This window comes from Protomyctophum bolini (genome assembly GCF_963924005.1).
Source record: "Protomyctophum bolini genome assembly, chromosome: 14".
NCBI lineage: Eukaryota > Metazoa > Chordata > Actinopteri > Myctophiformes > Myctophidae > Protomyctophum > Protomyctophum bolini.
The window spans coordinates 38,256,265-38,269,590 of record NC_137875.1 but is presented as its reverse complement, the minus strand read 5'-3'; the positions used below and the strand labels follow the sequence as shown (position 1 = coordinate 38,269,590).

At 42.1% G+C, this 13,326-nt stretch overlaps 1 protein-coding gene across 1 annotated transcript in view; it reads left to right on the top strand.

Annotated features, from left to right (window-relative positions):
- The window catches only part of adss2 (adenylosuccinate synthase 2), a 35,574-nt gene extending 22,796 nt beyond the window's left edge, over positions 1 to 12,778 (top strand). Inside the window, exons 7-13 of the mRNA XM_080782498.1 lie at positions 1,905 to 1,986; positions 2,652 to 2,778; positions 5,972 to 6,126; positions 7,126 to 7,250; positions 7,758 to 7,855; positions 9,016 to 9,165; positions 9,635 to 12,778. Coding sequence (XP_080638624.1) covers positions 1,905 to 1,986; positions 2,652 to 2,778; positions 5,972 to 6,126; positions 7,126 to 7,250; positions 7,758 to 7,855; positions 9,016 to 9,165; positions 9,635 to 9,687 — 790 coding nt within the window. The 3' untranslated portion in view covers positions 9,688 to 12,778. The remainder of the gene's footprint in view (positions 1 to 1,904; positions 1,987 to 2,651; positions 2,779 to 5,971; positions 6,127 to 7,125; positions 7,251 to 7,757; positions 7,856 to 9,015; positions 9,166 to 9,634) is intronic.
- Positions 12,779 to 13,326: the final 548 nt, after the last annotated feature.

Genomic DNA, 13,326 nt, shown 5'->3' with positions numbered 1-13,326 from the left:
TCGTTATGCAGCAGGAGGATCCCACTAGCAGCAGCTGTGCTTTTATCTCTAGCACAACCACGAACGTCCAACACATACATGCAATGAATTACTCACCTAAGTTCCATGTTTAATTCCAGCGGTGTGTAACCTACATTATTGTCTAAGTGACAGTTTTCATATTGTAAACATTGTCGCTAACGTGGTTTAGCGACTAGTCCTTTGACAGCTCATCCATCGTAGCTTGTTTACAAGTCAAACGGACTTCCTGTGCAGAAACTGCCTCATCAAAATAAGAGCCACTAGTTTTATTTCTAAGTCTACTTACAGGACGTTAACATCTCATTTGAGTGCCTGTCAGCAGTCTCTAAATCCCTGTCTCTCAGCTATAGGCTGTGCCAATAATTTTGTAGGAAAAAATCAAAACGACAAAGAACGGAACCATGAACTTTAGTTCAAAATGTTGAATTATGAACTATGAACTGAATTAGTTCCTTTTTAAATGTCTGAACTGTGAACTGAACTAGTTCATGAAATAACTTTCTCAACGCTGTTGTCAACTGTCCCCAAACATAAGTCAGTGCACTTTTTATTTGTCAACAGCTAATTAATAGATGCTATTTCACTGCAGGCAAAATGAACAATATTTTTGGGGTGGGGAAAAGAAAAGTCAAACTAAAATAAATGCATAAGAGGGAAAAGATCATCTAGAGCAGTGGTTCTCAACCTGTGGGTCGGTCCCCAATCCCACATGATTTCTTTTGGGGGGGTCCCCAGATGACAGTGTGAATATTAAGGCCTTTTTAATACCTAAAAAAAAAGACCATTACTGCATCAAAAAGTTATCAACAAACTATATAATACTATATATCAAACTTTGGTCAAATAATATAAGAAAGAGGCAAAAATTGTGAAAATAGCAGATCTGCAAGCTCACAACGCCTCGCATTGCCAGGCGGAACCGAGTGAAACAAAAATAATGCCTTAACTCTTACATTCCAAGTGTTTGTTGTTGTTTGTTCAAATATGATTATTTTGGGGGGGTCACAGCCTGAAAAAGTTGAGAACCACTGATCTAGAGTAGGGTTGATAATTAATATATTTTATATTTATTTGGATTTAAATTGGTCTAAATTGATCACGAAAAGCACATTTTACTTACAAAATGAGGTATATAGGAATATTATTTGAAATCACACACCTAACATTACCATTATTTTGGTTAAATGATCATATGAACATTAATTCATGAATTTGATTATTTAAATGTATTTTGCATACATGTACCATATTGTCGATAGAGAGAACTCATGATTGATTTAAACCAAAAAGTAGTGTCCATGTAGCTTGCTACAATTCTCTGGGGATAGCTTCCGTTGTAGTTGAGCTATATTTAATAGAGAGTAACTGGTAGTGTAGCTTACTACATTTTACAAGTAGCTTGCCCATCACTGGAGTCGAGTCACCACCAGCTGAGTTTACGTCAACGAGGAATCTCAGGAACGCAATGTGTTGACAGCTGGGCGTGACGTATATTAGCCGGACATTGCCTTCATATGTAGTTTCAAGGCTTTTGAATTCATTGGCACATGAATTCAATTTTCTCCAGAAACTGGCTGTATCAAATATGAATGGACATCATTAACGACGCACAGCCACTCCCCTGACAGAAAGGCCGGGGTGGTCGGAATATTTTTCAAACACAGTTCTTATATGAAGCGACCTCCCCTATGGGGATTACAATGCAAATAAAAAACACATGAACCTGTGTATTGGCGCCCTCTAAGGAAAGTGACGTCAGACTTCGGTGCTCTATAGCAACAGATTATTTAAAAAGAAAATACGTTTTTTAATAAGAATTTGAAGGTTTTCAGAAAACCTTAGGAATCGGCCTCAGGTATTGATTATCATGACTTGTGTTGCAGGTATAAGATCCTGGCCCAGCAGTACAAGGCCATGTACCCCACGTTGGAGATCGACATAGAGGGAGAGCTGCTCAGACTACAGGTAACGGCGATCAAATCCACACAACGGCTTTCTTTGAAATGAAACGAAACAAACAACACTCTCCTTGGAAATTGGAATCAGTGTTGCTTTCGTCGACTAAAACTAAGATGACGTTTTTTCGTCGACTACCTTTTTCTCCACTGACGAAAGCTAAATGGAAACTAAATGAACACTAAGCTATGATGACTCAAACTGAGACTAAATATACCGACAATTTCGGCCAACAAATAAAAACTAGACAAAAATGTTAGGAAGGGACTAGTATAAGTCATTTTACAATTAGTTGCATGCTGAAAATAGACGATCCACAAGCTGAGCTGTAGATCTGAGCTGAGCTTGTAGATCGCCTATTTTCAGCAAGTGTAAAAACGGTCATCACGACGGCATCAAGGCCCGCCAAAATACAACTCAGTCGACTAAATCAACTGTAGATTTAAGTCAACTAAAATCTTATGACATTTAGTCGACTGAAACTAAACTAGACTAACACTAAAACATTCCAGGTGACTAAAATGTGACTGAAAACTAAATGAAAACTATTGAGAGAGAGAGAGAGAGAGAGAGAGAGAGAGAGACTATAGAACTAAAAACTAAAACCTAAAATGTGCCGCGAAAAAACAACACTCTCCTTGGAATGACGTGCCGTGTCTGTGTGTAATATGCAGGACTATGTGGAGAAGATTGAGCCCATGGTGAGAGACGGCGTGTACTACATGTACGAGGCTCTTCACGGCCCCCCGAAGAAGATCCTGGTGGAAGGGGCCAACGCAGCTCTGCTGGACATCGACTTCGGTCAGTACTACTGTAGGAGCCGTAATGTGTTTGCATAACGCAGCTCTGCTGGACATCGACTTCGGTCAGTACTACTGTAGGAGCCGTACTGTGTTTGCATTCTAATGTGCTAGTATGAATGATTGACGTAAGGTATGTCACTTTAATGGGCACTGCACAGGGAGTGGGCGTGTCACCGGCCGGGGCTGGGGCGCTGCCACTCTAGTTTTCATGGCGTTTATACCTGTCACTTGGGTGAGGGAAGTTGGATAGAGAGAGGAGGTGAGCGTGGGAGAAGACATTTCTGTTGACCGTATCTATCAAACGCACCTTTTATCACCTTAACAACCACGTTCAGTTATAGCTATAAAGCCTGGGAACTGTTGTGACTTACGTGTGGTGACTGAATAAACGGTCACACTTACAGCTGGAATGGACCTGAATTCATTGTGTGCGCGTCATACAAGCGTCTCTTTACGCTCATGTTTAGCTCCTCGCGGTGGCCTTTAAATTCGCCGCAACAACTACCATGACTGTGTGTGACCGCGCACGACACATACTCTGTGTACATACTGGAAGATTGTGAGTGTTCATTTAACCCATTTTGACCTGGGAACGATTCTGCAAAATGTCTTCTAAATCCTGACTGTTTTCTTGAAAAAGCCATGTTTTTCTACGTCAGTCGTTCTCAAACACTTTCATGTCACTTTTCACGATTCTTCAAACAAATAGCAGACCTATACAAGCTCGTAGCGCGCCACTCGGTGGCGCGCTACGAGCTTGTAGAGCTGCTATTTTTCAATAGCTAACACCAAAAGGGGTTCCCGCCCCAAAATGGGTTAAGAGTGTTCAAATGGAACCAAAATGACCCAAAGGGATCCACCTGATAGAAATCTATACTTGACAATAACACTTACGTTTACGTGATTGCGCTTTTAAAAGGCCTGCTTGGAAGTTGGAACTAATAAGAGATGGTGAGTTGACGTAACGGCTACTATACGGTGATGTGGTGTCCACAGTTGACGTGCATGCTCCCTTTAATTAGACATCAACTTGTACTGTGGGGGTGCATACTTAGTTTAGACTAGTCATTGGTTAGACATGGGTTAAGGTTAGGTTTAGGTGTGCTGCCCCGTGGGAGGTTTAGGGTGAGGGTTTGAGATAGGTTGTAGTTGTAGGACTAATGTAGCCTGGCTCCAGCCCCTGAAATCGCTAGCCACATTAAAAAATTATGTTCAGGCGATGTAGGGTCTGGTGACGCTCCCGAAGGAGGTCTCAGACTCTGTTGGAAATCCAATCAATTCCTTACCACTTATACCTAAACTTTTTATACTATTAGGAAAAACATAAAAAAAATTGTTCAACTAGCCGATCTACATCGCCACGCTGTGAGCAAGTAGATTGGCTATTTGAACTAATCAAAATGTTTTTCAAAATAGTACAAAATGCAAAGAAGTTTAGGGATAAGGGGTGAAAATAGGCGTCTACAGTGTCTGCATACTGGATCAACCTACACAGTGTTTCTTTTTACATTTACACCTTTTTTGTTTCTTGTTTTTTTGTATACAATATTTCATGCCTGGTCTGAGGAAGAGCTATCAGGCTCAAAACGTCAATCAATCATCAAAATACCTTAGGACTTAGGAGCTTGATCGACTATTTTTATTCTCTAGTAATATATGTTTTTTTATTATTATTATTTTAGTACATTCTTAGTACAAATATGATATATATTATATAATGAAATGAGTCTCTGGCATGGTTTACAGTACAACACCACGCCTATGCAATACATTTTTGATACGCCCATGGCAAAATTGTTGTCACGCATCAGCGCATCACGTCCATTAGGTGACCTTCCAGTTGTACAGTACAATAAAACCATGACTCAAATTACAGCTTAGTTATGTTAACAGGCCAATTAACCCAGGCAAGCTCCGCAAGTGTCTGCCAACGCAAAGTTTCGCTCATCAAGCTTGACTGGTTCTATTCTGCCAACTGGATATTAACCCATTTTGGGTGGGAACCCCTTTTGGTGTTTTAGAATTTAGCTATTGAAAAATAGCAGATCTACAAGCTTGTAGGTCTGCTTTTCTTTTTTTTTAATCATGAAAATGTGTCGCGAATTTGGAATATATATTTTTTTTGCTTCTGGGAGGTCCCTGGAACGACATATTTTCAGATGGAGGTCGGCGGCCAAATACAGATAATTCTGGGGGTCCTTGGCATGAAATTGTAGAGCGCCACGGACATAGAAACATAGGCTTTTCAGAAAACTGTCATAATTTAGAAAACATTTGTAGAATCGTTCCCAGGTCAACATGGGTTAAGGTTGAGTTGGATAACAATTTGAAGCCTGTTTAAAGCAGTTCTGACTGGCATGTGTTGGCCAGAGAGGTGACAGGCTGGTCAGATCTGTCCCTGACAACTTGACAGTGCGGCGGGAGATGGATACGGATTAGGCCAGTCGGGCGGGCAAGTCTGGACAGGCACACACAATGGAATCATTCTGCAACGTCACGTCAACACAAGGCTTTGCATGGAAACGACCGCGAGTCGCCACCTCCCCACGTTCTCCGCTCACGCCTTGGCGTTTATGAAAATGACCAGTGAGAAACGAAATCCTCTTGCCTGGAACACGAGCACGCAACACTTCCACCGGTTCATGATGTCACGAATGGATATGCTGCATATCTCGGTCTTGAAGTTTGTGTCGTGTTGTGCAATGACGAAAACCTGCCATGGAGAGCCAGTTTTTTTTTTGGTTTGTTTTTGAAGCACAAAGCCCTCTTTGGTGCTCTATAATCTCATCATTGTATAACAGGCTTTGTGCAGAAATGTAGATATATGTAAGTATATAAAAAAAGTATCTGAAGGACAATGTGTGTGCTGGTAATTGCTCCAACTTTAAAAACAACTTTTCCAGACCATGCGCCCTGGAACTTAGTAAAAGAAGTGTTGTGTTCAGTTTACTTATTGTGTTTTATATCTCTCTCACTAGCCCCTTGTTATATTCGGGAAGAATATTACTGCTTATTTTATATCCCATCGTATTGTCGGTCAAAAACAACAAGCTCACAAAGCATTGCGTCTGAGCAGGTATAGAATCAACAATGTCTTTGCTTGCGACGTCACGTGACAACAACGTATACATCAACAACAGCTCCTCCCTCCTCCAAGTGTTTGACCTCTCTGTTTTTTTTTTCCTTTGCAGGCACATACCCGTTTGTGACGTCCTCCAACTGCACGGTAGGCGGCGTGTGCACGGGCCTGGGCATGCCCCCTCAGAACGTGGGCGAGGTCTACGGGGTGGTCAAGGCCTACACCACCAGGGTGGGCATCGGAGCGTTTCCCTCAGAGCAGTGCAACGTAAGGGAGTGCAAACACACATGCATATACGGCAGACACCTATTGTTGTTGTTGTTGGGCAGAAACCTTGTATCTCCTCTCATATTTCATTAAAAATATATATGAATTTGTAATATTTTTCATAAGGAGGTCTTACCCTGATATTTCCCATGCTCAAAAGGAAGATTGAATTCACAATGTTGAATCCAGGAGATCCCTGAAGTAGCCAAACATAAGTTTGTTTTAAAACAGCACCATCTACTGGACTGACTGTAGTAACATTTACTAGTGAAAGTTAAGCAACTACATGCAATGGACATTGGTTTCCGAACACCACTGCGGTCCTCCTGATATCTCCCTGTATTCACAGGAGTTTCATACTAAAAGATATGCATTATGCATGTTAGGAAATAGTCAAACTGTCCTTGACCAAGGCACTGTCCTTGAAGCTTGAGCAGGTCCCTGGGCCTTCCACTGCTCCTAACACTTAGGATGGGCTAAATGCAGAGGACAGACTTTGTGTGCCCTATATGCACAATTGATGTCCGCATTGCTGCAGACGTTACTTGGGGGAATAACCCATAAAAACCACGTCCGAAAGGGCATGGAAGAAGCTTGTAAAGTTTACAACTTTACATGTTCGTACTGTATCTCACTGGTGATTCATAGCCAGGGCACTGCTTGTTTGTTCTATTGTGTGCGTGACAATTTCTTTAAATAATTTCTAAATTAATCTGGTTTGATCCAACAACATTAACCCATTTTGAGCGCGAACCCCTTTTGGTGTTAGCATTATGTCATGCTTTAGCTATTGAAGAATAGCAGATCTACAAGCTCATAGCGCGCCACCGAGTGGCGCGCTACGAGCTTGTAGGTCTGCTATTTTTGAAAAATCGAAAGAACGACTGACATATAGAAACATAGCTTTTTCTGAAAAACTGTCAGGATGCAGAAGACATTTTTAGAATCTGATCTCAGGTCAGCAGTGCAAACCTGTTTTGTCCTGTGGCACGGCTGTAGGAGATCGGAGAGCTACTCCAGACCACGGGGAAGGAGGTGGGCGTGACCACGGGCAGGAAGAGGAGATGTGGTTGGCTTGATCTGGTGCTCATCAAATACGCCCACATGATCAACGGCTTCACCGCGTGAGTCCCCTGTCCATGTATTCTTGTAGTGTTTTGGGGGGGGTTTTTGTGTCCTGATGTGTGGTAAATGGTGCATTTATATAGCGCCTCAATCCAAGGCACTTTACATAGATTGTGCGTTACATTCACCCATTCACACACACACACATTCATACACCGATGGCGACGGAAGCCATGCAAGGCACCGACCAGCACATCGGGAGCAACTTGGGGTTCAGTGTCTTTTGCCCAAGGACACTTGGACATGTAGACAGGAGGAGGAGGAGGAGCTGGGATTCGAACCGCCGACCCGCGGATCATTGGACGACCTGCTCTACCTCCTGAGCCACAGTCGCCCCCCGTGTGCATTTGTGTTATTCATAAAGTATTTGTGCGGTATTTCTATTTTAGGTTTAGTGTTAGAATTAGGGTTAGTAGCCGTGTATACAGTACTGTGTATATATATATATATATATATACACACGGTGTGCGTGCGTGTTTGACCTTCATGTCACTCTCGTCCTGCAGGCTTGCAGTCACTAAACTGGACATCCTTGACATGTTCTCTGAGATCAAAGTGGGCATTGCTTATAAAGTGGACGACCAAATCATACCTCACTTCCCGGGTGAGTACACTATAGCAGTGTTTCCCAACCTGTGCTACGCGGAGCTATGGTGCTCCTCTTGATGTCTCCAAGTGTTCCGCCTGATTTTAACTAAATTAACACTATCCCTCCCCCGAAAGCAAAAGCTATTGAGCTGCAGGCTTCCTATTGTTGCGTCGTTGTTGTCACACGTCTAACCATTAGACATGCGATAACTACAACACGGAACAATAGACTCTAACGACCCTCGGCCATTGAAATGTTAATGCTTAGATGCATGCAGAAGACGCTACATTTCGCAAACTCTTTAGTCCTATAGTGACTATAGGACTAAAGAGTTTTAAAACCCTGTCGTTTACACGGCATTTATACATGGCAGCTGTGCAAATTAATTCCATCAAAGAGAATGAAGGAGTTAAGGAGGTGACTCTCTAACGAGTCTAACCCATTTAGCACATTTTGGGCGGGAACCCCTTTTGGTGTTTTAACTAAGCATTATGTTATACTTTAGCTAAATTATGTTATACTTCTGCTAAAAATAGCAGACCTACAAGCTCATAGCGCGCCACCGAGTGGCACGCTACGAGCTTGTAGGTCTGCTATTTTTGAAAAATCGTAAATATGCGGCAACAAAACTTTGAATATATATTCTTTCAGAGCGAACGTTTTTTTTTTCTTTTTTCGCCTAAATGGCAAAGCCTTCTAAAACCTACGGCAGTTTTATGAAAGACACCCTATAAAACCTGAGGCCTTTCTGAGAAACTTCACAGAATTGAACCCCGGAAATCCGGAATCCGGAAAAATAAGGAAAAAGACTACAAAGCTAAGAAGGAGACGAGGCCACTCGAGGCCCCAGCTTACCGGGTATTTTACAATGGCTGGGAGGGTAGAATACCTGCCTACGCACCCCAGCCGTTGTAAAATACCCGGTAACCTGAGACCTCTCGTGGCTTATTGTTTAATAAACAAAACCCTGCTTGGCTCTCGACACAGAAAATTAGGTAAAGGGGGGGGGGGGGGGGGGGCGGAGAATTTTACAATTCTGTCCTTTCGCCTATATAATGGCATGGCCAAAATAGGGACGCCAGCTTGGAAGTGGGCTCTACTACTGTAGCAAACTGCTGAACGGTTCTGCGGCCGTGACATTCCGAAGATAATGTTATTCCCGTTTATACTTCTAGCCAACCAGGAGGTGCTGCAACGCGTGGAGGTCCAGTATGAGACGCTGCCCGGCTGGAAGAGCGACACGTCGAAAACCAGGAACTTTGAGGATCTGCCGGAAAACGCCCAGAAATACATCAACTACATCGAGGAACACGTGGGAGTGCCAGGTACACAAGAAATACACAAACACACACACACACACACTCACAAGTGTATGCAAAAACAACCATGTTCTTTTCATACTGTACAATATTGTCAGAAGAATACAACTGTTTGAGTTTTCCGTGTAAAAAAGAAAGAATGTTTGATGAAATAACACGCGTGCACAATAGGGCATTAAGCAACTAGTCGACCTTGTTGGTACTAGTTGAAAAAATAAAAAGGCCTCAAGATCAGGTAGATTATACTCATAGTCACCAATGTACACAGTTTTTAGATGTACAAATATTTATTTCCAAAAAAGAAAAGTTTTTTACATTTTACGTTTTTTAAACAACTAGTCGACTAGTAAACTAGTCAACTAGTAAAAAATGAAGTGAACGCCCAAGTGCACAAGCCCTTTCAATGCAATGTTACGGTACAGTCCGGGAATGAGGCGTAACCCTGTGCGTACATGTCGTCTCTGTCTTCCCACAGTGAAATGGATCGGAGTGGGGAAGTCCAGGGAATCCATGATCCAGGCGTTTTAAGGCGGCGGACACAAACAAAAGAGGGACATGCAGCGAAGAACAAAAAAAGCGCGTGCTATACGTAAACGCTCCCTATAACGCGGCCAGCCTCGCCTTTCTCAGCTCTACACACACACACACACACACACACACCACGGAGGGCTAGGGAACACAGCCTTCACAACTCACGTCCACTATTACTGCTGGCGCCACTAAAGTCGGACTGCTAGTCTGCTTGTGTGACCCTACCAGGTTACAGTCCATCAGGACTTAACATTCATGTACCCAAACAGCTCCTTGTGCGTCTCTCGGACGGATTCCGTCGAAGCTCCTAAAGAGGACGGCATCTTATACACTTTCTATCGCGCAACCCCTCGGATCATCGCCTTTCTTGTCTTTTTATTCACCCCCCCCCCCCCTGTGCATGTCATAGCCATTCAGTGCCCTCGACGCGCGACAGACGTACACATGATGCCACTAAACCATCAAGGACTTGATGCAACACTCACACACAAGAGGATTTGCTTCCCTGAAGAAACTGCCCGCGGAACGAGGGTCGGTTTGTCGGCCGTTGCTCCCCAAGTGTATTTTGTGTTAACCTTTTGCTGTGATGTTGGAAACCACGCTGTGCCACTCTGTTGTTGTGACATGTAAAATGGAAATGGTCTTTTGCGCTATAGGTGCTTAATATGAGAGACTAGGGTTTGTCCTGTTCTGCTTAGCACAGCTGGTCCCTTGATATTTTAAATATGTGTCCAGGCACTTGTCACAATGTGGGGATAAAGTTAAGTTATACCTGCATTGGCAACTGAGTTCATCTGAAGCCTAATGTTTTGCACCTTAGCAATACACATTGGTTTCAATGAAGAAAGCCACCGGTGCTATTTATGAGTATACATAAACTTCAGGCATCTCCCGTTCTCCCCATAATGTGACAAATGGCTGCTGAAGAAAAATCTGGACTAAACCTTTATGTCACAATATCTGTTGTGGCAACAACTGAGATTCTCATTTACCAATATATACAGGGTCTGAGGTATCCCTTGTGCTGTTAACGGTGAACACCTATATAGACAACTGGCTTGAAGCCTTGAATATCAGAGGAGTGGGGGGGGGGTATACATATAGCTGAGAGTCAATATTAGGGCTTTTCCGATCATAGATGTTTTACTGATGTTTTGCATCATTCTAGTGTCCCAGGACGATGAACGTTTTTTAAAGCTGTTAAATGTTTTCTGACGTCGACCTGCATGCATTTATAAGCTCCTCTTGAGAAGGTAATTGGCTAAAAGTGACGTAGGGTGATATTGTCACTTTAGATGGACCTTCTATGCTGCCATAGCCGTCGCTGTCATACCAGTTAAAACCGGTTTTGGAGGAAGATTGAGGGCTGGATACATTTCTAGAAGGAGAGCTGGGACACTAGGATCAATATATTCCATGAGAAAGATATTACAGTGATGTTTTGTGCTGTCCCCAAGCCCCCAATGACCCCAGCTGTCCCTCGTGGGGCAGTTTGTTGTGATTTCTTCTTATTAATACAGATTCTTTTGACAGGGATATATGCTACATTTTTCATCCACAATCTCTATTCAAAAGGCTCCATATTGTACGACTTGGTCCTTTAACAGAGACAACTGGAATGTAATCTCAGTGCCATTTTACAAGTAGATAGTTGTAATATTTTAGGCCGACACTAATTCAAATTGTGAACATTTTGAAGTGCCAATCTCAGGGCAGAGTTCACAGAATCATTAGCCAAACATGTATTTTATGTTACATAATATTAAGCCTATTAATACTGGGTGCGTGCAGTACGTGTGCGTGTGTGCGTGTGTGCGTGTGTGCGTGTGTGTGTGTGTGTGTGTGTGTGTGTCAATGCTTTGGGGGGGACAAAATAATTATCCAAACTTAATACTTAATCGGGTGAAATAATGATAATAATAATTGATTAAACAATCAACAGGAGATCAATAATCTGGGCTATTTACATCACATGAATGCTTACCTATTTTGAAGAGCAAAGTTTAAGTTTTTGATTGCTGGGTAAACGTTAAGCAATTTCAAGGTGTAGAACCCCATTAACAAATTGCACAACGTAAGGAATATCAAATTATATTCAATCCATGTCTTATGTTTGCATTGCATATTTAGTACCGGAATACCGTCTGGTAGAAAATTGTTTGCACTGGATATGGAACGAAAGGGATTTTAAAATCTTCATAATTATGCTGCTTGCTACCCAGTTTCTGTTGCCTGTAAACCATGTAACCCCCCCCCCAGTTGTCTTAAAATAAGATTGATTTTCGTTTTCAGACTTGAGTTTGATCAAAATAGCCTGGTGCTGGCTTGTTGTTTTTTAAGCTGGTGGAAGATTGAATCCCTGTACGAGGTCTATGTTTTGTTTTTGGAAACTGTTAAGTTGAAAAGTTTTAGTGGGTTTCCTCATTCTTCCCTGCTCTATCGTCATTTCTCTCTCTCATGCTATTGTCCTGAGTCTTCAGGGCAGACTTTGCCTTGGCACCCGGTTAAGAAGACTAATGAATGTGTACATAGACTCACTACACACTAGTACAAACATAGCAGATTGGGCCAGATTGGACGCAATGTGCAAGTGTTTAGTCTGAAAACACACACACACACACACACACACACACACACACACAGACAAACTAATTAAACGTGAGAGATGTGTGTAGGGTGGTTTTATGTTGTGTGGCTTCTGTGTAATCTCATTAACTAATGGCACCTTTTAAAATATTGCCAGTATGCGATCCCTTTACAAGACTACACAAAAGCGAAGCCAAATTCAGGTGCATTTGCATGTAAAGGAGGTTTTAGGTGTGTTAAAGAATTGTGTATGAAATGTGTTTGGGTGAAGTTGGAAGGAGAGTGATTAGACACTCTATACTTAGTTGAAATAGCTTATCTCGTTTGTCAGCCATGTTGGCAGTTTGGCACGACAATTCTTTTGGCGATGGTTAACAAGGATTTCTTTATTTAAGAGCTAAGATTGACACTGGGCTTTCAACTGCATATTGTCTTTATTGATTCAAATTGTATGGCTTTTAACACAGGCCGAGTTGCTTGAACAGAGAAGACTCATAGACCGCGTCTGTGTTTGGGTGAAGTTGGAAGGAGAGTGATTAGACACTCTATACTTAGTTGAAATAGCTTATCTCGTTTGTCAGCCATGTTGGCAGTTTGGCACGACAATTCTTTTGGCGATGGTTAACAAGGATTTCTTTATTTAAGAGCTAAGATTGACACTGGGCTTTCAACTGCATATTGTCTTTATTGATTCAAATTGTATGGCTTTTAACACAGGCCGAGTTGCTTGAACAGAGAAGACTCATAGACCGCGTCTGAAAGGTCATGAAACATGTAACATACAGTGTGACTACAGTTTCATTATGTATCACTTCACGATGATATAATATAAATATTTGTGGCCATGATGATAATTTTAGGAAAGTGGTACATTTTTCTGACATTGAACTCTGAAAAGGACCGTTCCAGCTGAAAAGCTGGTGGCCTGACAAGAGTTTGAAAAGCTAATTTTCCAAATGTGTGGTGTCAAGATATTCTTGTGATTTAACGTGTCCTGAATTACCATATTAAATGTGTACCTCGGGGATACCACATGGTCAGTAATACAAG